Source organism: Bos indicus x Bos taurus, chromosome 2, assembly GCF_003369695.1.
Source record: "Bos indicus x Bos taurus breed Angus x Brahman F1 hybrid chromosome 2, Bos_hybrid_MaternalHap_v2.0, whole genome shotgun sequence".
In the NCBI taxonomy this organism is placed as follows: domain Eukaryota; kingdom Metazoa; phylum Chordata; class Mammalia; order Artiodactyla; family Bovidae; genus Bos; species Bos indicus x Bos taurus.
In genome coordinates, this window is record NC_040077.1 from 4,066,400 (window position 1) to 4,094,017 (window position 27,618).

A 27,618-nucleotide genomic window follows, 5' to 3' on the forward strand; every position below is an offset into this window, starting at 1 on the left:
GCTGAAACCCAGCCTTTGAGAGCTCACCTGATCCGCATCCACAAACAGGAACTTGTCAACAACCAGTGGAAACAGCACATCCAGGAAGAGGATCTTGTAACCCCAGATGATGCGCTGCTTCTCAGTCTGCTGGTGAAGCCACCGGGGCCACTTGTACTGGACAAGCTCATACTGAAAATTGTATTTGTCCGCCATATAAGGTATAAACTCCTATTTGCAGACACAGGGAACAACAAGCATTTACTTTAAGAAAAACAAGTCAGGCAACAAACCACAAATATGGCACAAATAAAACACATTTACTGTATCAGCAGTCTAATGAAGGAATGTGACCCTGACTAACTTGTGACTACGTAAAGAATACATATAAACTTTCTGTCAAATCTCCATTTTTTATGATTTCTAATCACACATGAGATGACCAGAAATCTTTAAGTGAAGGCTTTTATATAACTAATTTATGTGTGTGTGTTTAAGAGAAATGGACTTTGTCTAAACTTGATTTCAGTAAAACATTTTTTTGAGCTTGATTTTAAGCCTTTCTCACCACTAAGTCTAATCCAGGGAATGACATGGCAAACCCAAATACTCTGAACAAGTTTGCTGCCATCAAGTCTTTCAGATTCTAAATATAAGTACCCTAGGGGACCAGAAGTGAATTATTTATCTAGGAGAGATATTACTGAATATATTAAAAGTTGCTTAATAAATTCTACAGAACAACAAAGAAAAAGATGCAAATAAATCAATTTGCATGACAAATACTGATAAAAACAAAGCAGAAAACTTTCTAAACTTTCCATGTGTGTTTTTGCTTTGCACAGATGATATATTACTTCCACAGATCACTGGGTACAGTTGTTCAAAACAGAACAAACCATCCTTCTCACTGGAACCAGTACTGTGCTTTCTTATTAAATGAGGACATTCATGCTTGAGAAATGTTACTTCATCAAAACAGAAGAAACAGACTCTCCTCTTATGTTATCTAAGCTTCAACCAAGTCATAATTCTATGCTCGGTTTTATAACAACTATTCCCCCCGAACAGACAGGGGAAAGAATAATCAACATATAATTATGCAGGTGAATTACAGTAACCTAATAAAAGGAAAAAATTTTTAAATACACAGATAAAGTAGAAGTAGTAAACAGTATATTGCACTGTATATATCTCCTTAATAAGAATGTTTTCCTTTTCAAAGCCTAAGGAACAAACCTTAAACGTGGGGGACAAATAATTCTTCAAGAACCAGAATTTCACTGGAGTCTTGGTATTCTTCAGTACTGATAGCATCATTATGCTGTCAAACAAAAGCAAACAATAATAACAATCATTCAAATCTTTTTAATCTCAACAAAATCAATCACTAGACTCAATGTTCTTTATGGCAGAGCTAACTAATGGCTCAGTTAGGCAAAGAGAGACCCTGAATAGTGGAAATTGGAAACTTGCACTTATTCATTTTATAGAGTCATCACTGGATGAGAAAGAAGTACTTATCACCTATAAAAATACACCAGACTAATAAAGGCATGTGTTCTAATTACGTTACACCTTAAAATAAACTCCTTTATGAACTGACACATTAATTATGGTACAAATGAATCACGGAGGTTGTGTTTAATGACTACATCACTCTAAAAAGAAAGTCGGTGAAGCCTTAGCAGCTGTGTAATAGCACTGCCTCTCCCAGCCTACATCGGGGAGCCCAGCCAGGGAGGACAGTAGGCAGAAGGAAGGGGATGGCAAATGATCATAGCTTCAGGATTCCCTACTTGGAAAACAGAAACAAATGTTGAGTCAAGGAATTTAATTAAATTCAGTGGTTGTTAACATCTGACATTACAATTCTAGGTCAGATATATTTCTTGGGAATATGACAGCTAAACATGAGTAAAATGACATCTTGATTATCTGCTATATTAGATTTGTAGTGGAAAATTACAAGTAAAAAAGAGCCTTGGCATTAGGAGAGTCACTGCCAGGCAAAGGTGCATATTCATAGCCAAGCCCCCCTGACCACTGACCACAAGGCGCCCCTGAGGGCTTTCCCCCTGGTGGCGGCTGCATTCACCAGCCAAGCCTGTGCCTCCCCTCCACTCTGGCTATGTGACCTCAGTCGAGTCCCGCTACCCTCCAAGTCTCAGCCTGTCTATAAAACACAACTAAGATCCCTCCTAGCTCTAAATTCCTACAAGTCATCAGAAGGCAGGTCCATGGCCCTGTTCCACCTCTATTCTCTATCCTTGGCAATGTTTGGTGGACAATGAAAAGCCACTCTTTATCATGTGCATACAGTAGTTTTAAAGGTTTATAACCTTATAATAGCTATACAGATTCATTTACTATATATTATATAGTCCATTTCATGAGGTTGGCCAAATCGAAACAATATATAATCATCTATACACAATCCTCAGACTGCCTCAAATCCAAAGAAGTATAATGGGCAGAATCCCATAAAACGTGTATTCCCTAATGAACAATATGACAAATTCATGCATATATACTGAAATAACCAAACATGACTAACCGAAGAAATCTTTCATAGAGATGACCAGATGCAACGGAGAAAATATTAATTATGTCATCTTTGTCTTGTTTCACTTCCTCGGTCTTCTGTCCTCCTGTAAAGCCCCTACAATAAAGAAGGTAAAAACAAGAATACTTGAAATGCTGGTACAGACATGTTGCCCTTTAAGGGGAGGGGAAGGAGATGGTACTTCCCACCAGGACAAAGAGAGGGAGGCTGCCCAGAGGGCCTTGTGGAGCTTCAGGAGAAGACTGGACTAGTCCACTAGAATGCAAAACAAACAATGGAAATTTAACTGAGCAGTTACCACTCAACTCTCCAAAGAGCAGGAAAGGTCCGACAGGAGTTAGGAAGTCAGGCACAGAAGGACTCCACTATGAGGGGACACTAACCTCTTTCAGTACTCAGTAGGGAACACTCATCTACTCTACACACAAGTGGATGCACAGAGCAGAATCTGAAAAGCCCAGACAGGATTACTATATTCAAAAGAAGGGAGGGATGGCATTTACATCTCAGTTTTTCCTTAAAAACATCACTTCTTTCTGATGCCAATTTACCATTTGAAGGAGTCCCAAAATCCAGATTCATTCTCATTAGTCCCATCGCTCAGCAAGTCCTCATTCACCATGTCTGCCTTCTTCTGAACCTGCAATCAGTCACATGTGATGAATCTCACTCTCCCTACTGGGTTGAGGAGGCACTGAACTGATCTTCACGGGATGCTCACTGAATACTGACCACACTAGAGAGTGAATTCTCCTGCGAGCAGATATAACATACTCTGAGTCCAGACACATTCAAAGGAACATGAATGCTGAATTCTGTTGAATGAGTCCAGACACATTCAACAGAACTATGCTCATCATACCACATTAAAATCTTGATGAGGAGATAGCAACCTCTTGTAACTAGATAATAACTGTCTCTAGTTTGAAAAACGGGCAAAGAACCTTACAGTTTAAGTAAAAACAGAAATGCATTCACCAAGCTAACTCTAGTTCTAGGCAAAGAGTACAGTGCGCACATGCTCCAGCTGCCAGGAAGGAGTCATCTCACGTGACAGCCTTGTTTTAGGACTGACTAGTGCAAAGAGGGGTTAAAACTTCTCGAGAGCGTAGGGATCATTTTTCTGCTCAACCATGTGTGGCCTGCTTTAGATTTTAGAGTATAATGACTGTCTCATAATATCTTTTATTTGAATATAATGCACTAGGAATTTCAAAGTTCTAAGAACAGAAAGCAAAAGTGAGAAGAAATTAAATAAGGCTACCACCATTTATTATTGTTGCTGAAATTCTCATTGGCATTCTTCCCAGTTCTCAAAAAATAATGTGAACTGTGATTGTACAAACAAAGCGGTATCTATGAAAACATTTCATGTAAAATGAGACCTGCACTGCTCAATGAGATAACCCAAAAGGCGCAACCTCTCAGCTGAAGAAAGCCACAAACTTGTATTTACAAAATATGCTTTGCATTTCAAGCCGCATTGCTATAAGGCTACAGTAAAATCCCAAAGGTGAATTAGTCTTAGGTGGGTTTCTTTCCTTTCTCCTCAGCTTTACTGAGATATAACTGACAAGTAACACTGAGTAAATTCAAAGTGCAGGACATGATGGCCTGGTACAGCTCTATACTGTGAAATGATCGGGCTTCCCTAGTGGCTCAGTTGGTAAAAAATCTGCCTGCAATGCTGGATACTTGGGTTCGATCCCTGGGTCGGGAAGATCTCTTGGAGGAAATGGCAACCCACTACAGTACTCTTGCCTGGAGAATTCCATGGACAGAGGAGTGGGACAGGCTGCAGTCCATGGAATCACAAAGAGTAGGACACAGCTGTGCGACTTTTTCACCATAATAACAGCACTTTTTCTGGAGTTAACATATCCCATCACCTCATATAGTTTGGAGCTGGTTTAAAGATACATATTTTTATATAACAGCTACTAAAGACCAAGTTACTGCTGCTTTTATCAACTAAAATAGAGTGGCTGCCTTAATATACCAAACTTACCTTCACTTTAATAATTTTGCTCTTGAAGTTGTTGAGAACAACAACAACTTCATCAGCATCGGGTGGAGAATCTGTACCGTCGTGACTTAGAAAAGAAGAAAGGAAGCAGGTATCACAAATCATAATTCTCAAGTTGCAGTAAATGGACTTACATCAATCTGATGTATTTTTCCACCATCTTTCACCATAAAGGAGTTTTTTCTGAACAAATTATTTTCTCACAACCTGCAGAAAACCCCTTCAAGCAACACAGAGGCACTTGTCAAAATCTCTACCCTTACATGTTGAACATGTGAACTGGTCACAGCCCAAATTTCCTTCTGGAGCCCCTCACTGAATGACCTTCCATACACTGAGAGGCTCCCAGTGCTGGCAAGAGTATGATGGCAACCCACTCCAATATTCTTGCCTAGGAACTCCATGGACACAGGGGCCTGGCAGGCTACAGTCCACTGGGTCGCAAAGAGTCGGACATGACTGAGTGCGGATGCACGCATTACTTTACACATAGCAAGACACAGCTCTACTTCAGAGTTTGGTAAAGGCTTCAACTCTGTCCTTCCTGGAGGCACACAGCCAAGTCCAGGCCATGTACTCAATCTAGCGTCCATACTCTGCAGGAAGAACTAAAACAAGCTCTGTTTGCAAGCAGACAGAGCAGAGGAGAAAATTTAAAGAGAGTATTTCCTCCCTAATCAACGATAATGTCTAAAATTTCCAGTCACCAATTTTTAAGATGCTAATTATATAAAGCCATGATAAAATATGAATTCACTGAATTCACTTCCATCCAACAGAGAGCAGAGTTCATGGGCAAAGGTGAGATTCTGATAGGGAGCATGGAACATTCCAGAGCCCAGGAAGCACAGAAGGAAGAGAGCCCTCAACTGCTAGGTGGAAAGAGGCCCACACACCCTAGAGGGAAGAGTGGCTAAGAAAAGGGCATACAGATGGCATGGGGTTTAGAAAGACAACAGATAAGCTCTTAATGACAGTACTAAAATTCTTTAAAACCATATTTAGGGAAAACATTTATTGGAGAAAACCCTACCATGTACAATGAAGATATAATTATAATACAAAAATCTTCTATTTTCTTGGTAAGAAATATGCAGAAATTCACATTGCTTTCATGTGTGTCAGATCAGATTCTATGAAGCTAAGACGAGGACACAACATGATGTTGTTTTCAAATAACTAATGGAAATCATTCCCAAAATGAACTGGCATGACGTCTTCTCACATAGCTTAAGACTAATTTAAATTGTGTTAAACAGAATTTAGACCACACCTCTTTAGAAGGCAGTATAATTTTTTTAAAGCAACAGTCACTTGTAGCAAACCTTAAAGCAAAACAGCAGGCTACTGACAGACATGCTGGGAGTACTTCCATGCTTTCTCAGACCTAAAAAGACAAGTGCTCCCACCAAGGTTCTAAGACCAAAGCCTACCTATGTCTGGTCAATCTGCAACCCACTCAGGGTACACAAATATACTACCCTGGGTTGAAAAGTCTGAACTGTTCTTCATTTCTTTTCTCCTTCCTAAAAATGACTCACTTTCTCATCTGCCTATGGTTTTCATCACAGCTGACAGAATGATTTGGTGCTGGGACAGTTAGCACAAAAGAGGGACTGAAGCCAGACTTGATTACATATATTGCTAATATTTATACTGCTTACTGTTCAATTATACCCCAACAACTCTTCCACATTTCATTTTCTGGAAAAGCACATACAATTACAAAGTAAATTCTAATTGCCTAACTGCCAGTGTACTATTCAATTCAAGCTGATTCATACTGCAGAATATTCTGAAAAAATGCACCTGTATCATTTAATCCTACCTGTAGATTCTGTAAATATCTTCAGAACGTCCCTTTCTTAGTCTGAGAATCCAAGCTCCTGGGTTGGCTTTTAACTGAAAATAGCCCTAGGACCAGAAGACAAGACAAATTTTAGTTCTCTTGGAAACATCAAAATGCTGTTTCTGAGGGACAGCTATTTCTTTTTTGAAATGTCAGTCAACTTTATTTTAAATAAGATACTTAAACCAATGCAATTCTTAAAACCCACATATTAGAAACACTAGCGAAATACAGGCCTGTCAAGCCAAGAAGCCTGTCCTTTAGCTGTACTTCAGTGAAGAAGCAGTATGTAATATGTGAATATACTTCAAATTTCCAACAAAATTAAAAAAAGAAAAAGGCTATTGGCTCATAAGCAACACATTTTCAGGAGCCAGTATGGTTAGAGGAAAATATTCTAGCATGCTTTCTTTTAAGATGCCATGTGATTCCAATCTACAAGTTTAACTAAACTGATGATTTTTAAATTGACCAAATTCAGTCCATCATGAACTTTAATCTCACTCATGTTCAGAATGCTAATCGCTCCGTCATAAAGTGTAGGGCCCAAATTAACGTGACGCAGTATCGCCACCTTGATGTACTGTTATTTACCAGGTTAGCCATAACAATGGTATCCACAATGACTGGCTTGGTTGAAGTTCCTAATGTAAACTGCAGTCCCCGGGGGGGCTGGCCGGTGGTGATGTCATAGCAGTGACCTTCTAGTAACAGGTACTCCAGCTCATACTCAGCAGCCACGACGCTATCCACCTGCAATATCAAAATTAAATCACCGCCTGGAGACTACTCAGCAATAAAAAGAAACGGTCTAGTGATACATGCAACAACACAGATGAATCTCAAATGCACTATGCAAAGTGAACGAAATCAGACATAAAGCTATATGTCATATAATCATATTCATAAAAAATTCAAGAAAAGGTAAAACTATAGTGACGAAAAGATCAGCTGCTGCCTGTGGCCTGGGGGGGAAGGAGGGGATTACCCGCAAAGGGGCATGAGAAAACTTTTTGGAGAGATGGAAATGCTCTGGTATCTTGATTGTGCTGGTAGTTAACAAGCATACACAATTTTAGAAACTCAGGTGGGTTGGAAGGAGAGGCAGGAAAAAGGACACAGAAAAACAGTAAGGAGGTTATTCCAAAAGTACAGAGGAGAGGATAAGATGTTAATCTAGGAAGGTAGTATTGGGGAAAAAATCACATAAAATAAAATTTCAGAAAAACATCTGACAAAAATGAAAATTCATCTTGGCCTTTAGAAGACAGCTGAAAATACTGCTGTTCTAAATGCAAATATCGCAGATATATTTAATGGTTCCATAGTGGCATAAAACTAACTGCCTAAATTATTGCTAATTCCTTGCAGAAAATATGGTATAATTACAAAATCTTAGGGCAGCTTGGCTTTAGCTATTAGGTTGGCACAAAAGTAATTGTAATTTTGCACTGTTGAAATCTGTTGCTTGATATTAGAATATATTCTAAATAAATGTAGTTATATTATACATTGTTTTAATGCATATTTCTCACCTTATTTTTTTGGTAATGACTTATTACTTCCTGTTTATTTTATATTTATTTTAGATCAGGGAAATGATGTTAGACAAAAAGCAAATTCAAGCGATTTTCTTACTTGAGTTCAAAATGGGTTGTAAAGCAGTGGAGACAACTCACAACATCAACAACGCATTTGGCCCAGAACTGCTAAAGAATGTACAGTTCAGTGGTGGTTCAAGAAGTTTTACAAAGGAGACAAGAGACTTGAAGATGAGAGGCCTAGTGGCCAACCATTGGAAGTTGACAACGACCAACTGAGAGCCACCACAGAAGCTGATCCTCTTACAAACAATGAGAAGTTATCAAAGAACTCAGTGTCAATTCTTCTACAGTCATTCAGCGTTTGAAGAAAATTGGAAAGGTGAAAAAGCTTAGTAAGTGGGTACCTCATGACTGCAAATCAAAAAACATCGTTTTGAAGTGTCCTCTTCTCTCACTCTACACAACAACAACAAACCATTTATCAATCGGATTGTGGCATGCAACAAAAAGTGGGCTGTATATGACAACTGGCAATGACTAGCTCAGTGACTGGACCAAGAAGAAGCTCCAAAGTACTTCCCAAAGCCAAACTTGCACCAGAAAAGGTCATGATTACTGTTTGGTGGTCTGCTACTGGGCTGATCCACTACAGCTTCCTGAATCATGGCAAAAACAATATATCTGAGAAGTATGCACAGCGAATCAATGAGATAGACTGAAAACTGGTGTGGATGTGACTGCTGATAGAAGCGAGGTCTGATGCTGTAAAGAGCAATACTGCATAGGAACCTGGAATGTTAGGTCTATGAATCAAGGCAAATTGGAAGCAGTCAAACAGGAGATGACAAGAGTGAACGTTGACATTCTAGGAATCAGCGAACTAAGATGGACTGGAATGGGTGAATTTAACTCACATGACCATTATATCTACTACTGTCGGCAGGAATCCCTCATAAGAAATGGAGTAGCCATCATGGTCAACAAAAGAGTCCAAAATGGATGCAATCTCAAAAATGACAGAATGATCTCTGTTCATTTCCAAGGCAAATCATTCAATATCACGGTAATCCAAGTCTATGCCCTGACCAGTAACACTGAAGAGGCTGAACGGTTCTATGAAGACCTACAACACCTTTTACAACTAACGCCCAAAAAAGATGTCCTTTTCATTACAGGGGACTGGAATGCAAAAGTAGGAAGTCAAGAAACACCTGGAGTAATAGGCAAATTTGGCCTTGGAGTAAAGAATGAAGCAGGAAAAAGGCTAATAGAGTTTTGTCAAGAGAACGCACTGGTCATAGCAAATACCCTCTTTCAACAACACAAGAGAAGACTCTACACATGGACATCACCAGATGGTCTACACCGAAATCAGATTGATCATATTCTTTGCAGCCAAAGATGGAGAAGCTCTATACAGTCAGCAAAAACAAGACTAGGAGCTGACTGTGGCTCAGATCATGAACTCCTATTGCCAAATTCAGACTTAAATTGAAGAAAGTGGGGAAAACCACTAGACCATTCAGGTATGACATAAATCAAATTCTGTTATACAGTGGAAGTGAGAAATAGATTTAAGGGACTAGATTTGAGAGAGTGCCTGATGAACCATGGACAGAGGTTCATGACATTGTACAGGAGACAGGGATCAAGACCATCCTCAAGAAAAAGAAATGCAGAAAAGCAAAATGGCTGTCTGAGGAGGACTTACAAATAGCTGAGAAAAGAAGAGAAGCAAAAAGCAAAGGAGAAAAGTAAAGATATACCCAATTGAATGCAGAGTTCCAAAGAATAGCAAGTAGAGATCTTGCTATAATAGCCTTCCTCAGTGATCAATGCAAAGAAATAGAGGAAAACAACAGAATGGGAAAGACTAGAGATCTCTTCAAGAAAATCAGAGATACCAAAGGAACACTTCATGCAAAGATGGGCACAATAAAGGATAGAAATGGTAGGGACCTAACAGAAGCAGAAGAGATTAAGAAGAGGTGGCAAGAATACACAGAAGAACTGTACAAAAAAGATCTTCATGACCCAGATAATCACGATGGTGTGATCACTGACCTAGAGCCAGACATCCTGGAATGTGAAGTCAAGTGGGCCTTAGGAAGCATCACTACAAACAAAGCTAGTGGAGGTGATGGAATTCCAGTTGAGCTATTTCAAATCCTGAAAGATGATGCTGTGAAAGTGCTACACTAAATATGTCAGCAAATTTGGGAAACTCATCAGTGGCCACAGGACTGGAAAAGGTCAGTTTTCATTCCAATCCCAAAGAAAGGCAATGCCAAAGCATGCTCAAACTACTGCACAATTGTACTCATCTCACACGCTAGTAAAAGTAATGCTCAAAATTCTCCAAGCCAGGCTTCAGCAGTATGTGAACCGTGAACTTCCAGATGTTCAAGCTGGTTTTAGGAAAGGCAGAGGACCCAGAGATCAAATTGCCAACATCCACTGGATCATTGAAAAGCAAGAGAATTCCAGAAAAAACATCTATTTCTGCTTTATTGACTATGCCAAAGCCTTTGACTCTGTGGATCACAATAAACCATGGAAAATTCTGAAAGAGATGGGAATACCAGACCACCTGACCTGCCTCTTGAAAAACCTGTATGCAGGTCAGGAAGCAACAGTTAGAACTGGACATGCAGCAACAGACTGGTTCCAAATAGGAAAAGGAGTACATCAAGGTTGTATATTGTCACCCTGCTTATTTAACATATATGCAGAGTACATCATGAGAAACACTGGGCTGGATGAAGCTCAGGCTGGAATCAAGATTGCCGGGAGAAATATCAATAACCTCAGACATGCAGATGACACCACCCTTATCGCAGAAAGTGAAGAAAAACTAAAGAGCCTCTTGATGAAAGTGAAAGAGGAGAGTTAAAAGAGAAAGAGAGAAAAAGTTGGCTTAAAGCTCAACATTCAGAAAACGAAGATCATGGCATCCAGTCCCATCACTTCATGGTAAACAGATGGGGAAACAGTGGAAACAGTGTCAGACTTTATTTTTTTGGGCTCCAAAATCACTGCAGATGGTGACTACAGCCATGAAATTAAAAGATGCTTACTCCTTGGAAGGAAACTTATGACCAACCTAGACAGCATATTAAAACGCAGAGACATTACTTTGTCAACAAAGGTTCATCTAGTCAAAGCTATGGTTTCTCCAATAGTCATGTATGGATGTGAGAGTTGGACTGTGAAGAAGGCTGAACGCCAAAGAATTGATGCTTTTGAACTGTGGTGTTGGAGAAGACTCTTGAGAGTCCCTTGGACGGCAAGGAGATCCAACCATTCTATCCGAAAGGAGATCAGTCCTGGGTGTTCACTGGAAGGACTGATGTTGAAGCTGAAACTCCAATACTTTGTCCACCTGATGCAAAGAGCTGCCTCATTTGAAAAGACCCTGCCTGATGCTGGGAAAGATTGAGGGCGGGAGGAGAAGGACGACAGAGGATGATATCGTTGGATGGCATCACAGACTCGATGGACATGAGTTTGGGTATACTCCGGCAGTTGGTGATGGACAGGGAGGCATGCTGCAGTTCATGGGGTCGCAAAGAGTTGGACACAACTGAGCGACTGAACTGAACTGAACACTGAAAACTACAATGTCTGCAGCCAGCACCGGTCAACAGAAAGGGCCTAATTCTTCTTTACAACAACACCCAACAATGTTTCAAGAGTTGAACAAATTGGGTTATAAGGTTTTGCCTCATCTATCAAATTCACTAGATCTCTTGCCAACCAACTACCACTTCTGCAAACATACTGACAACTTCATGCCTGGAAAAAGCTTCCACACCAGCAGGAGGCAGAAAACGCTTTCCACGAGTTCATCAAATCTCAAATCATGAATTTGTATGCTACAAGATTAAACAAACTTATTTCTCATTGGCAAAAGCATGTTAATTGTAATGGTTCTTACTCTGATTAATAAAGATGTGTTTGAGCCTCGTTATAATGATTTAAAATTCATGGCCCCAAATCATAATTACGCTTGCACCAAACTAACAATTAAAGAGTTTCTATCCCAGGCTAGTTCAGGCTTGGTTTTATAGCCTTATCTAATGCTGATAATGGAACTATTTGGAGCTTAACATGTTATTGCAATACTAAATTCCAAAAGTATAATATTAAGAGCTAAGAGGGAAACCCCCACATGCTCACAAGTCTCAGGCTCTATATTTTCAGTGGAATGTAGAGAAACTGGAGGAAGCCTAAAAAAGAGCAGCAAAAACCCTGGGAAATATGGAAGAAACTTGCTTTGCATTTGATTCTATACTTCTGTGCAATGTTCCTTAGTGCTTTTTTGTGGCCATTCTATAATTTCTTCAACAAAAGTTAGTTCCTCAAGGGCAAGAACTGTATTCTTTATTTTTTAAAAATATGGTGGATAGGATTGGGAAAGCCAAGTGTGTACCTACGTGTACACACACACACACACACACACACATTCTCTTTCTGCTTCAATCAGCCTAGTACCTAAAGGATTCTTCTTCCAGTTTTAGTGTATGTGCCGCTGAAGTGAGCACAGGGATTCCTCTTTAAGAAACTGGTTATTCAGCCTCACAAAAAGAAGTCTGCAAAGTCCTTTGGTAACTATCTATGCTCAAGTTTCCAGTCTCCCAATTCCCAAGAAGACAGAACCAGAAAATAGGGTTCAACCGTGATAGGAGATATTAAGGGCAGACACAATGACAAATGTTTTAAAAAGGAAGGAGGCTCTGAGGCACTACAAGTTCCCTGGAGGTAAAGACCATGTCTTTCAGTTCCTTTGTTAATACACTCTAAGCTAGGTATAGAGTGAGGGCTGGTAAGAGACATAAGTGAAATGAAATTGAACTATCTTTGAAAATGGGTTAGGGGAAAAGGCCCAATTACCTTAGGGACTCCAAACACAGTTATACGGAAAGAAAAGAAAAAAAAGGCAATGAAACCAAAGGCTTGTTTTTCGCAAATATCAACAAATGTCAAACTTTTAGCTAGACTGACCAAGAAAAAAAGAGAAGAGCCAACTTACTGAAATAAGCAAGGATAAAGGAAACACAGCTGTTAAATTTAAATTTTAGAAAATTCTATGAAAAACTGTATGCCAACAAATTAGATAACCTAGATAGAATGGATACACTCCAAAGATACATAAACTTTGAAAACTGACTCAAGACAAAAGAGAAAATCTAAACAGACCTACAGCAAGAGACTGAATCAGTAATTTAAAATTTTTCCAATACATTAAGAAAATTATATAAAAGGCATCACATTGGAAAGAAAGAATTAAAACTCTATTTGCAGATGGCATGGTCTTGTATAGGCTTGTATACTAAGAACTACAAAACACTGTTGAAAGAAATTAAAGACCCATATAATTGGAAAGATATCCCATATTCATGGTTCAGAACACTTAATACTGTTAAGAAGGCAATACTCTCTAAACTGATTTAGTGATTTAATGAAATTCTTATTAAAATCACAGCAGCTTTTTCTAAAGATATTAATAAGCTGATTTCAAAATGCAAAGAACCCAGAATAGCTATAATTACCTTGGGAAAAAAAAACACACAACTGGAAAATTCACACTTCCTAATTTGAAAACTTACTACAAAGCTTCAGTAAAAAAGACAATGTGGTACTAGCCTAAGGACAGACACGCAGATCAATGGACTAGAACTGACAGCCCAAAATTAAGCCTTCACATTAGGGTTTAACTGATTCCTGACAAAGGCACAAAGACCATCTAATGTGGAAAGAATAGGTTTTTAAAACAAATGGTGCTTGAACAACTGTATAGCCACATATGAAGACTAAAGCTGGAACTCTACCTGGCACCATATACAAAGAATTAACTCCAAATGTATCCAGGAAGTAAGAGTTTTCAAAAATGTAAGAGTTTTAAATTGTGAAAGTTCTAAAATCAAACACTGGCGTAAACCCTTGTGATCTGGGACTAAACAATGGTTTCTTAGATATAACTCCAGAAGCATAAGTGACAAATGAAAAAATAGGAAAATTAGACTTTATGAAGATTAGAAACTTATATGCTTCAAAGGACACCATCAAAAAAGTGAAAAGACAACATATAAAATGGGAGAAAACGTATGTGAGGCATATATGTGATAAGGGGCTTGTATCCAGAATATAAAAAGAACTCCTACAATTCAACAATTATAAGATGAGTCAATTTTTAAAGGATTTGAATAAAGCAAAGGATTTGAATAAACATTTATCCAAAGGAGATACACAAATGGCCAATAAACACATGAAAAAATGCTCAATGTCATTTGTTATTAGGGCAAATCACTCTGGAAAGCAGTTTGGCAATCCCTTAAAAAGTTAAACATAAAATTACCATCTGATCCAGCAATCCCACTCCTATGTATATACCCAAGAGAAAGAAAAGCAGATCTACAAAAACGTATGTACAAATGCTCCTAGCAGCATTATTCATAATGGTCTAAAAGCAGAAACAACCCAAATGTCTATAAGTGATACAGCCACACGGTGGATATAATAAATAATAAATAAAACGTAGTATATCTATACAATGGAATACTATCTGGCAATAAAAATGAATAAAGTACTAATAAATGCCAAAATATGAATGAACCTTGAAAATAATTTAAGTGAAGGAAGCCAGTCACAAAAAAGTGACAGAAAATAGGTTAGTGGTTGTCAGAGGGCAAGGGGAATTGGGGGTGATTACTCATGGGTATGGAGTTAGTCCAGTCAAGGCTATGGTTTTTCCAGTAGTCATGGATGGATGTGAGAGATGGACTATAAAGAAAGCTGAGCACCGAAGAATTGATGCTTTTGAACCGTGGTGTTGGAGAAGACTCTTGAGAGTTCCTTGGACTGCAAGGAGATCCAACCAGTCCATTCTGAAGGAAACCAGTCCTGAATATTCAATGGAAGGACTGATGCTGAAGCTGAAGCTCCAATACTTCGGCCACCTGATGCAAAGAACTGACTCATTGGAAAAGACCCTGATGCTGGGAAAGATTGAAAGCAAGAGGAGAAGCGGGCAACAGAGGATGAGATGGTTGGATGGCATCATCGACTCGATGGACATGAGTTTGAGTAAACTCCGGGAGTTGGTGATGGACAGGGAGGCCTGGTGTGCTGTGGTTCATGGGGTCGCCGAGTTGGACGCAACTGAGTGACTGAACTGAACTGAACTGAATGGAGTTAGTTTTAGGGGTGTTGAAAATTTTCTGAAGTTAGATAGTGGTGATGGCTGCACAACTCTGTGAACATACTAAAATTACTGAGCTGTATACTTTAAAAGGGTGAATTTTATGGTGTGTGATATAGATCTCAATGAGGCTGTTACTTGAACACTACTGTTTCAGAAGCACTCCTAGACTGTAGGGAGATTATCAGAGACTACCATAACAACATCTTCAACAGAGTTATGTGGGATTAGATACTGGGAAGCAATGATACTCTTACCTCTTCTAAATAAATATTATCAAGGTCATATGGTGTTCTGACAGACTCTACCATCCAACTCTCAGGTGTGTTCAAGTTTAGAGTGAACAGAGGAGACTGTGGCATATCCAAAAATTTTGCTATTGGCCCCTTAGTAAAACTATTGTCTGAAGTAAAAGAAATCTCTGGTTCCAAGACATAACGGTAAAAGCTGAAATGGAAAAGAAAAGATGTTAAACTTTTTTTTTAATGCAACCACAACCTTTGAGCTTATACATATCTACACAGATAAACAACTGACTTAAGACAAACTAGATTTGGAAGACCTTCCTTCCACAGTAAGAAAGTGTTTCCAAAACCATCTTTTGCCCTAACTGTATGCCCTGTGGTTGTTGAAGATGCAAGGAGAGCAGGGGAGGTGGGGTTGGGGGGGACGTCATTCCTTCCTGCATTTTGTGGGGAGGGGAAATGCTTGTGCCCCCAGGTCCCACACTCATACTAAGTTCTTCAAACTCTTGATTAGTTCTTAGAAATTTAGCAAAACTTCAGTAAGTGATTTTTTTTCTAAACATGATGTCCATATATAAATCCCTTTGATCTTTTACATTCAATTTTTAGCTTTCAGACTGAGTGCAATTTTTTCCAAGGGTTGATTTCTTAGCCAGTTGGTTTTACCTTTTTAACGGCATGTCGGAAAGTTTAGATTGGCAGTTCATGAATACTCTTAGATTCATGTTGATCAGCTGAGTTAAAACCTAAAAGAGGAAATCAGATGACAAAACAAAAATTTTTCCTACAAAGTGACTGATACTCGAGACAAAATACTTATATTTTCTCTTCAGAAATGTGTATCTCAAGAAAAAACACAAAGATAATAAATCCTATAAATTCTGCACTGGGTAAATCCCTAGAAATCACAGCTCTAGTGCACAATCAAAATCACACTTACCTATCATGGGGACAAAACATGGGCATTGCCTCTGCAGTTTTACCTACCAAAAGCAATGGGGCAAGTCTCTGTGCTTCTCTGGTGACAGGGTCAATGACAGCCACAACATCAAAGTATGTCTCCCCTTCCTTGGGTTTCAGTTTAATTGCACTACAGAGATCAAAAAGATAAAACATTACTCTGGGGGAAAATAGGAAACAGTTGATTTCTTGGCGGGGTGGGGGCAGGAAGACAACACATCCAATACAGCTAATCAACTCTCTTAGCATTTTCCAAAAAACAGTAAGTTACATGGTGGTCAACTACATGATTATGTCCACCTCAAAGTTTGCAAAACCCTCTCAAAGTTTCTAATGCTTGTTTTTAACAGTTAAGGAACATTATGCCAATTTTTATTTCTTGGCAAGAAGGTTGTAAGGAGAGAAGAAATTGATGTTTTCAAATAGTAAAAGAAATATAAGAATATTACAAGAAATTTGCAAAAGAGAGAAACAGGAAATAATCATAAAATCTCACCATCCCAACTCAACCACTATATGACATTTCTATACAGTCCTCCTTATATGCCTATATAAAGATCAGATACACCTACAAGATATCAGCAACCTTATAATGACTTCATTCCTTCCCCCAGAAATTGTAAATACTATAAAGATTTTTCCACATTGTTATACATTAATATCCTGAAAAAAAAATAATCTTCAATTTGCTAAGTGAACATGCTGTAGTTTACTTAAGCTATTCCTTATTGCTAGACTTTTAGATGGCTTTCAAGCTGTAAAAAACTTCTCACAACCACTTTGTATCACTGTTGGAAATTTCTTGAGAATTAACGCACTCCTAGACATGAGAGTCATAATTAAACAAATATTTTTATGGCAAATAGTCTGTTCAAATTTTATCCCCACCAGGACTGACTGTGAGAAAGCACAGGTCAATTAAACCAAAGTCCAATCTACTCTAAACTAATTAAATCAAAATCATAGAAGAGTAGCATGCAGGCTTCTGCATCTAAAGCCTTTGTGGTGATTCTGAGGTGCAAAAAGATATACACTTGACTGGTAAAGTAAGGGCTGCATACATCAACTGTAGGAGTCCTTCCTAAAGACAATTTAATCTTAAATCTAATCATGAGAAAACAACCCAGATTGTGGGACATTCCACAAGACAACTGGCCTGGACTCCTAAGAGTCAATGTCATAAAAGACTGAAAAAACAAATAAACAAAAAAACCCTCAAACTGTTCTACCTCAGAAGAGACTAAAGAGACACAATAACTAACTTCAGTGTGTAAGCTGGACCAAAACGACAAACAGTTATAAGAGGTCATTACTGGGCTTCGGAGAAATCGGAAAATGGACTGATATTACATAATATTGCTTTATCAAGGTTAAATTGCTGAGGTATGCCAGCAATTTAAATTGCTGGAGATACTGTCAGTACTCAGGAGACAGATGCCAAAGAATATATCCATGATATATAACAATGTCTACAAGCACAAGCTGGAATCAAGATTGCTGGGATAAATATCAATAACCTCAGATATGCAGATGACACCACCCTTATCACAGAAAGTGAAGAAAAACTAAAGAGCCTCTTGATGAAAGTGAAAGAGGAGAGTGAAAAAGTTGGCTTAAAGCTCAACATTCAGAAAACTAAAATCATGGTATCCGGTCCCATCACTTTACAGCAAATAGATGGGGAAACAGTGGCAACAGTGGCAGACTTTATTTTGGGGGGCTCCAAAATCACTGCAGATGGTGACTGCAGCCATGAAATTAAAAGACGCTTACTCTTTGGAAGAAAAGTTATGACCAACCTAGACAGCCTATTAAAAAGCAGAGACATTACTTTGCCAGCAAAGGCCCTTCTGGTCAAAGCTATGGTTTTTCCAGTAGTCATGTATGTGAGACTCTCATGGATGTGAGAGTTGGACTATAAAGAAAGCTGAGTGCCGAAGAACTAATGCTTTTGAACTATGGTGTTGGAGAAGACTCTTGAGAGCCCCTTGGACTGCAAGGAGATCCAACCAGTCTATCCTAAAGGAGATCAGTCCTGAGTATTCATTGGAAGGACTGATGTTGAAGCTGAAACCCCAACACTTTGGCCACCTGATGCGAAGAGCTGACTCATTTGAAAAGACCTTGATGCTGGGGAAGATTGAAGGCGGGAGGAAAAGGGTTCGACAGAGGATGATATCGTTGGATGGCATCACTGACTTAATGAACATAAGTTTGGGTAAACTCTGGGAGTTGATGATGGACAGAGAGGCCTGGCGTGCTGCTGTCCATGGGGTCACAAGAGTTGGGACATGACTGAGTGACTGAACTGAACAACATACTTTCAAATGGTTGCCAAAAATGTGAATGCACATTACATTTGTATGCAATACAAATTTTGTATGTATACTATATGTATGTATCTATATTGTATGTATACTATACATACACACACATATGGATAAATGTGGCACAGTGTCAACAGTTGGTGAATCTAGGTTAAAGATATTTGGGTGTTCACTGTAATAGTCTTTCAACTATTCTCCAAGTTTGAAACTTTTCAAAATAAAAAACTGGAAAACAAGAGACAAAAAGACAAAAGACAAAAGAGTTCCTTATAATGCTACACTTATTTTTATTTTATTGAAAACAAGACAGGTTTCAAAAAAAGATGAAGAGACGAGTGGTTTAACAACTGTTTATTCTTTAATATCATAAAATTAAGCTGATCTGCTTTATTAAAAGCTCTGTTTTCTTAAAGGGTGTACTCAGAACTACTTTAAATTGATTTAGAAATAAATGTCAACTTTTATGCAACTGAGCTCTGTTATGAGTTCTACATATGAATATAAACATATATAAAAACCACATCACACTTACAAATACACTTTAAATGGAAGAATAAAGGAGCTGAGGAAAACAAAAATATGCATAAATTCAACACTGATTCTATACCTGTGTCTGTCTTCGAAAAACTGGTATTCGATTCTTGCATCTCCCTTTGGTTGAGCTGACAGGAGAGCATCCACCTTCATTACCAAGTCACTGGCCCTGAAAGATGTGGTTGGTGAAAATTTAGCAATCAACCTAAGTACTGAATGCCAACGACATGGTTTGAAGAAATAAACTTTGTACCAACAGGCATGAGAAAAAAAACAACAATCTGTGTCACTGATTAGTTTTATAGCCCTGCAGTTAGTGTTGATTTTTCCATATGTGAAATGGAGGCAGCAACTACTTGGAGCAGCTCTTATAAAACCAGCACTGGCCTAACATACAAAATAAAGCACCTAGCTCAGAGCCTGGCCCAGAGCAGGCAGCCAGTGTCATTTATGTCTCCCTCACCCTCTTCTAAATAACTTTATTATTTTTTATGATCATTAGAGTAACAATTTACAAAAAAAAACATTCAGGAAAAAAATACATAAGGAGAAAATGGAGATACACACAATAATAGCATATTTAAGAAATAAGTGTTGAAAACACTTCAGTTCATAATTCTTCTATATTGTAAAATATATATATATCTATACACACAAAAGTGGTACTACATTATTTGGTAACCTGATTTTTCATTTAATAATATATTACAAACATTATTTTGTTGGGGTACATCAATATTTTCAATAACTGCATAGTATTATATTTATGGATATATCATTATCTATTACACTATTACAATCAACATTACAGTAAACAACTTTGAAAAGCACTTCCACATTCCCCACCCCTCCTAACTTGATTTCTAACCAAGGAAGATTTTACACTAAATCGTGAGACTCAAAAAAAATGCTCTAGTCTGCTGAACCAAGGATTGAATTCTAAGAATGCTAAAATATATTTGAGAATATTTGTGAATATATTTGAACTAGAATCAAGCCCATCCATTCTCTCACTGAACCAAACAACTATATTAAATTATATACCCTGGTACTTCTCAATATAACTCTGAAAACAGAATAAAATAGGTCATCTGTTTCCTCTGATGTGTCAACATTGTCACAAAATATGTCAAGGGACACTAACGGGGCCTGGGATGAGTACCTCGATTAAAGAGGTCACAACTGGGGTTTAGGGAGCTGAGGACGGCCTCTTAGCTGCAGGTCTGGGTCAGGCATGAAAGCTGTGGCTGTCATAAGGGGCCACTCCCAGGTGGAGCAGTCCTGTCACTAAGGAAAACCCTAGGCAAGCAAGGGCACTCTGAGAACCCTAAAAGTTTTAGCATCAATCTTTTGGTAGCCCCATAACTACCTTGAAAGTGAAAAAGAAAGAGAAAGTTGCTCAGTTGTGTCCAACTATTTGCCAACCCATGGACTTATATAGTCCATGGAATTCTCTAGACAAGAATATTGGAGTGGGTACCCTTTCCCTTCTCCAGGTGATCTTCCCAACCCAGGGATCAAACCCAGGTCTCCCACATCGCAGGTGGATTCTTTACCAGCTGAGCCACAAGGCAAGTCCAAGAATATTGGAACAGGTAGCCTATCCCTTCTCCAGTGGATCTTCCGACCCAGGTATCAAATCAGGGTCTCCTGCATCGCAGGTGGATTCTTTACCAACTGAGCTACCAAGGAAGCCCAAAGCTACCTTATATGTCTATATCCACCCAGGACCCACCTAATACATCTCTAGTTGGTTAAAGACAAGTCTTTTGTGCATAGTCTGGCAATTATACAGTCCACAAGGACTCCAAGGGACCCCTCCACAGGCTCCAGAGACAGAGAGGGAGTGCTCCAAGGAACACAGCAAGCCTATGCCTGTGACACATGGCTTCAAGTCATAGGTCAGCTCCTGGCCTGTATCCAGGAGGTGTTTCATAGGCTAAAACAAGGAGCACTAAATGAGGTAGAACAAAACCTCTTTATCTGTGACCCCAGTTTGGCTGAGATAAAAAAAGATTCCTTCTCATATCACATAAAACTTGGCAAAGAGACTACTCTGGTAGCTATCAAAGTCAACACTAAGACATGCATCTCGAACTCTGCAACATCATGCTATGATGAAACAGAGGAAGAAAAGAAGAAAACAGAAAAACTTTAAAATCCTATATCCTCAAACTATGCATCAAAGAACACTATCAAGAGTGTGAAAAGTCAATCCATGGAATGGGGAAAAAACATCCACATATCACACAGCTATACGGGATTGATATCCAGAATATAAACGAATTCCTACAACTCAACAACAAAATACTTAAAAATGAGCAAAGGACTTGGACAGATGTTTTCCCAGATAGACAAATGGTCTATTAAGCACATGAAAAGATGTTCAAGATCACTAATTATTAGGGGAGTATGACAAACCACAAGGAGATACCACACTCATTTAGAATGGGTATTATAAAAAAAATAAAAAATAACAAACGTTGATGAGGACGTGGAGAAATTAGAACCCTTATGCATTACTGATGGGAAAGTAAAATGCTATAGCCTCTGTGGAAAAAGGTATCATGGTTCATCAACATTAAACATAAACATACATCCTCCAATTATACATGCATTTGCTATTTAATGCCAAAAACCATGTGAATATGAATATGAGCTTCAGTTACACTGCAGGTACATAGACCAATCAAATAATTACTTTTCTTCCTTTGAGAAATAACTTATTAAAATACATAAGCTAGTAATAACACTGAAAAGGATTAAAATAACAGTAAAGAACCAATAATAATCAACTCATCATCATCACCTTTGGACTACATAACAAAAAACTCATTATTCAATAATTAGTAAATAAAGAAAAAGAAACACTTAATTTGCCTTTTTTTCCTGAAAATAAAACTGAAGGGTAATTAAAGAAATAATTAGGAATAAGTATGTCTTTCCATAAGTATTCCAAAGAAATAAAATCACCCCTCTACTTTTGCATATGTTTGAAATTTTTACAATCAAAAACTTTTAAAAAATCAAAATGGAGAGAATTCAGTTCTTTAAACAGCTTGCTGCAAAATTAACTCATTTTAGTGGAAGCAAAAATAAGTAAACCTGAAATGAAGACAATTATTATATTTTAAAGCTAGAGATAAAACATCTTGGAATAGATGTTTAACATTTTTTTTTTAAAGAATGCTGCTGCTACTGCTGCTAAGTCACTTCAGTTGTGTCCGACTCTGTGTGATCTCGTAGATGGCAGCCCACCAGGCTCCACCGTCCCTGGGATTCTCCAGGCAAGAACATTGGAGTGGGTTGCCATTTCCTTCTCCAATGCGTGAAAGTGAAGTCACTCAGCCGTGTCCGACTCTTAGTGACCCCATGGACTGCAGCCTACCAGGCTCCTCCGTCCATGGGATTTTCCAGGCAAGAGTACTGGAGTGGGGTGCCATTTAAAGAATGAGGAAGGTCCAATTAAGATAGCCCCTATGACTTGAACTGATTAATTTCTTCTATGGCAAAACTTACACATCTTCTTCTACCCGAAGCTGCTGAATATGAGATTTGATTTTCTGTCCTGAAGTTTTTAAGATGATATTTTCCAGGAGGTGGAAATCGTCTTGATTAAAGAATTCACTGTCCTCAAGTGGCCCAATGATCTGTGAAAGAGAGCAGGGCAGTCAGTGCTGGAATCAGCAGGCTGCAAAGAAGCCCTGGGTTGTCCTCAGGCCACCTTACAAACCAAATCACTTTACAGACCCAAAGCATGTTTATGTCTAAGTTAAATCAATGAAAAAGTGAAAATAAAAGCCAAATCAACTCATATGGCTATCCACTTATCAATTCCTCCACACTCAACAGAGTGTAGACTCGAATATTTTACACTATTTTTACAGTAAACAAACTCTGATATAAAACAGCAATATCATTTTCATTAATTCTCACTGAATATAATAAAAAAGCCAAAATAGAAATGCAGTGGTAGATACCAGAGATTTCACCCTAAGTGCTAAGAGTTTCAAGTTTAGTATGTCTGCCTAGTCTCATTTTCACATGTGCAGATATTTATGAAGTATTCTAAGCATAAACCAATTAAGTTCATATAAACTGCACAAACCATAAACTTAATCCCCACATGATACAAATACTTTATGTATCAAAGGTCTTAGGAATTTATGTTCTGAGAGCAACCACACTCTCACCATCTTACACACTCACAGGGCAAAACTAAACAGGAGGAAGGTTTCATGTAAGGACATTTGTGTCCAAATGAGCAAACTTCCTTTGAAACAAGGGGGCAGTAATGATCACCAGCACTGCATAAGCCCTAATCACCTTCAGAAAAAGTGGCTCTGTTGAAGAGTTTACTAGCTTCAGAGAAGAATGCTGCCAAGACTGTTCACTAATCTAATTTGAAGGCAACCTTGTCTCAGGACAAAATCCTTACCCTTCCATTGCTGATCACTGCCCTCTGTCCTTTCTTCAGCTTTAGAACATCCCTGCAGTACATGGCATGAGACAAAATGAAATCCATTTTGGAAGACTCAAAGACCTCTTTAAAAAGACTGAAATCCATGCCCTAGGAAAGTAATTGTTATTAAGGAAAAGTAATTGTTATTATGAAAACCACAAAAATTAATAATCACATGAATAAATCATAAAATGCTCTAGAGGAAAGTTATGACTAATTTTAATAATTAACATTATGATGTCTCCATTTTCCACATTTCCTCCCGTTTTTTCCCAACCTCTCACTTAACAAGTAATTGCTTATTTCCTTTTCCTGGTCCTTTATGTGATAGTTTAATTGGTAAACTATAATTCATGGTATCTTTATTATGCATTTTTAAATCTTGTTAATTTCAAGAGAGAACCTTTTTTCTAACTGAAACATCAAATACACTCATCATTTTATAAAAAGTTTTAAAATTACACAACAATCAAAAGTACGTAGTATATAAATTAACTTGGACTTTTAAAATTAACTCTGCCTTTTAAAAACTTACAAAACCAATGGCTTTGTGCTTAAAAGCATACATAAACTCATGTATACACATGAAACCTAGTAAGTTTCAAGTGAAGTAAAGGGAAAATCACAGAATTGTTATTTATTGGAAAGGCTCTTCCAACTTAAAAAATATTCTCTGAGCTCAGAACTACAATCACAAATCCTGACATCAACAGGAACAGGACAAATCAGCCCACAGGAATGAACTTCTAAATAACAGAACAAGGCAGCTTTGTGCAATACACAGACTTACCCCAACAGAGAACTCCCTGATGTCAGTTCCTGCGGCCAGGGCCTCTGCAGTCTCCTCCTTGGCCATTTTTGTGATGAAGTTCTTAGCAGAGTTGGAGGTCTGGGTTTGGAGAGCAGCCCAGATTGCTCTGGAGATCTGAGTTTTCTCATAACTTATATCTTCACTAGGATTATTGATCATGCTTACTCTAACATTGTTACTGGATTTCTATTTACAAAATGGGAAATTAAGAGTTATATGGTAGATGTCTTGAACTTAAAAAGCAGCATTAACATCAGTCATATTCCATAAGTAGCAAATAACACTTAAGTCTTCAGTCGTTCTCCTCTGCATACCAAATAAAATTAAAATGCTGTAACTAGGCATTCAAACCCTTATATGAATTGGCCCCCAACCTACCTTTCCAATTCATTTCTTGCCATCTCTGTAAATATGGAATACATTACAGATTGTCAGAGTCCTGTATTTTCCCAACACACTTTGCATTCTTCTTATGCATGTTATGCCTCACTTGGGCATGTGAATCCCAACTACACCCATCTTTACTACCAGAAGTCACAACCCTCTTGAAGGGCTCTGCGCAAACCCTTTACAGATTTACAGATTTCTAGCAAAAATTAATCTCTCCTTGGGTAAAAAGTCAAGAATTCATGTGGAAGAAGATATCTAGGACCAAAAAAAACAAAAAAGGGCCATAGCAACAGAAATTCATACTTATGTGTATCATTCATACTGATGTGTATCTAAAAACATGTACCTGAGTATTCACTGCAGCATTCTTCTAGCCCCAAACTAGAAACAAACCAACTGTCCATCAAACAGACTAAACAAACAAAACTCTGTGGTACAGCGACTGCACAATGAAAAAGAACTAATTACCACTACTTGTAAAGCCATGGATAAATTTCAAAAATGTTGAGCAAAGAAATCAAATGCAAACAAACACATGTTAATATTGTAAGAGTCTATTTAAACAAAGTAAGTAACAGGCAAGCCTAGGCTGTGAGGAGAGGGACCGGAGAGGGATAGTGATGAGGCCGCAGGCAGGGCCATACTTTGAGGTGACTACTTCTGTACCTGGGGGGTGGTCACACGTTGACAATGTACATCCTGTTAATGTGTGCTTGTCTTCTGAACCTATGTGTCACCTCAGTTACTCCCTCCCCGTTCTCCCACTTTACCACCACACAAGCTTTATCAATTTAAGAATGCATTATACATATATCATCCTTCCAGGACTGCTCACAAATACAACTCTGAACTGACCACACCATCTAGTCTGTTCCTTTGGACAATAAAGGCACTCAGTACATCAGTATTTCAGTGAGCCTCCTTAGGACACAGGGTGGTAAAGGGACACAGGTCGGAGGGGTGTGAAACCTGGATGAAGATCCAATCTGAAACTACTCAGGAAATGTAACAACTCTCTCTCTGACAATGAGGATCTCTAGAAGAGGTGATATTTTTTCAACTGTTCACCACTGCTATTCAGTCCACTTCTACAGGTGATACCCTGCCTAGCTTTCAGGCCACCTGTATGTGCATCCCTCTGCGTGCCTACACCAACTTCTATTACATAGGCGCTGATGTGCCTGGTTAATATTTTTCCCATATCTGGACCTCTGTCAAGGTAAGGACTCTGTCTCTTCCACACAATATACAAAATGAACTTTGCAGCATCTCTTCAGCAAGGGCATGAACAGTAGTACAATTAAAAACTTGTCTATGATGAAGATCTCGTTATTTTTCCCTCTAAAAGAATCTATTCCCAGACTTCCCTGATGGTCCAGTGGTTAAGATTCTGCCTGCCAGTGCAGCGGACGTGGGTTCGATTCCTGCTCCAGGAAGATCCCACATTGCTGTGGAGCAACTAAGCCAGTTTGCCAAAACTACTGAGCTGCAGCCTAGAGCCCATGATCTGCAACAAGAGAAGCCACTGCAATGAGAAGCCTGTGCACTGTAAGGAAGAGGAGCCCGAAAGACCCAACAGAGCCATAAATAAATAAATAAATTTTTTAAAGAAAAAAAAGAATGTTGCAGTCTTCTCGGCTTTCTCAATAGTTGCCAGACCTCTGAGAAAACAATGCTTCTTCTCCCCAAGCACTAAAAATGCAGGATTCAGCCTCCCCACCAGAATATTATCAGCACACAGGTGCTCATGAAGATACTGCAGCCTCAAACAAAGACACAGACTGAAGTAGGAGATACTTGCCTGATGTTTAATAGCATCATACAACAACTGCCTTCCAGAAGGGCTATCAAAATCCCCAACAATCCAAAAAGTTACTGGTCTAATAAAAGAATCATCTGTAGAAAAACAAACACAACATACTGAGTGGGAGGAGGGGAGAAAGCACATCCTATGTTTCAGTATTGCTATTAAGTCAAGTAATTTCTGCAAACCATGCAAAAAATAAAGATACAAAGCAAAAGCAGCGAAACTTTGATACTAGAATGAAAGCATGATAACCTTCCATGTGGCTTAATTAGAAATTAGAAACATGCATTTATTAATTCTGTTTTGGTTTGGGCATCTGTTAGCATGTAAAATGAAAAAGTCTTTGAGAGTGTGGGTAAAATATGATAGTCTCTAATCATATTCATTTGTAACTTTCTATAATATAACTCTTTACAAACACACAGAACTTATCTGCATTGATAATATATCTGTTACCCACAGGTTCCAGAAACATTCCAATAAAGTAGCGATAAATTCTGAATTATAACAGTGCCTGAACCACATAAGATAATTAATAAAAAATAAATAAAAGGAATAGAACACTCTGAAGTTTAAAGTTACCATAGATTTCCTTGGAGGACATTCCTGGACAAAAGTAAAGGAAAAAGAGTAGAAAAAAAGAAAATGTCATTTCTCTAATTAATGTCAACTTAAGAGACAAATTTTAAATAATGCCCAACATCCTCTATGCTTTTTTTCTGGTTCTTCGTCCCATTTGTGTTACAGAACTATACAAGGACTCCTCGGAATCAATTTCTTAGAGGAACCAAATGGAGCAATGGACTGTATTTAAATATACATTTGAAAAGCCAGAACTTCTCTCTGGGAGAAAACTACAATGGTAATAAAAATAGCTACCTTAAATGACAGTTGGTGCTTTAAAAGGGTAATAAATG

At 38.3% G+C, this 27,618-nt stretch overlaps 1 protein-coding gene across 2 annotated transcripts in view; it reads right to left on the minus strand.

The window, feature by feature from the left end:
* Nucleotides 1–27,618, minus strand: part of UGGT1 (UDP-glucose glycoprotein glucosyltransferase 1) — a 111,000-nt gene that overhangs the window by 14,058 nt on the left and 69,324 nt on the right. The window contains exons 21-36 of one of the 2 annotated variants that reach the window (XM_027554517.1): nt 27,284–27,307; nt 26,696–26,790; nt 24,484–24,690; nt 23,670–23,801; nt 22,751–22,881; nt 19,305–19,400; nt 16,398–16,500; nt 16,077–16,156; nt 15,423–15,612; nt 7,015–7,173; nt 6,400–6,485; nt 4,554–4,638; nt 3,097–3,185; nt 2,537–2,641; nt 1,219–1,303; nt 28–210 (exon numbers count right to left, since the gene is read on the minus strand). In XM_027554517.1, coding sequence (XP_027410318.1) covers nt 28–210; nt 1,219–1,303; nt 2,537–2,641; nt 3,097–3,185; nt 4,554–4,638; nt 6,400–6,485; nt 7,015–7,173; nt 15,423–15,612; nt 16,077–16,156; nt 16,398–16,500; nt 19,305–19,400; nt 22,751–22,881; nt 23,670–23,801; nt 24,484–24,690; nt 26,696–26,790; nt 27,284–27,307 — 1,850 coding nt within the window. The remainder of the gene's footprint in view (nt 1–27; nt 211–1,218; nt 1,304–2,536; nt 2,642–3,096; nt 3,186–4,553; nt 4,639–6,399; nt 6,486–7,014; nt 7,174–15,422; nt 15,613–16,076; nt 16,157–16,397; nt 16,501–19,304; nt 19,401–22,750; nt 22,882–23,669; nt 23,802–24,483; nt 24,691–26,695; nt 26,791–27,283; nt 27,308–27,618) is intronic. The other variant, XM_027554526.1, reaches the window with a different exon arrangement.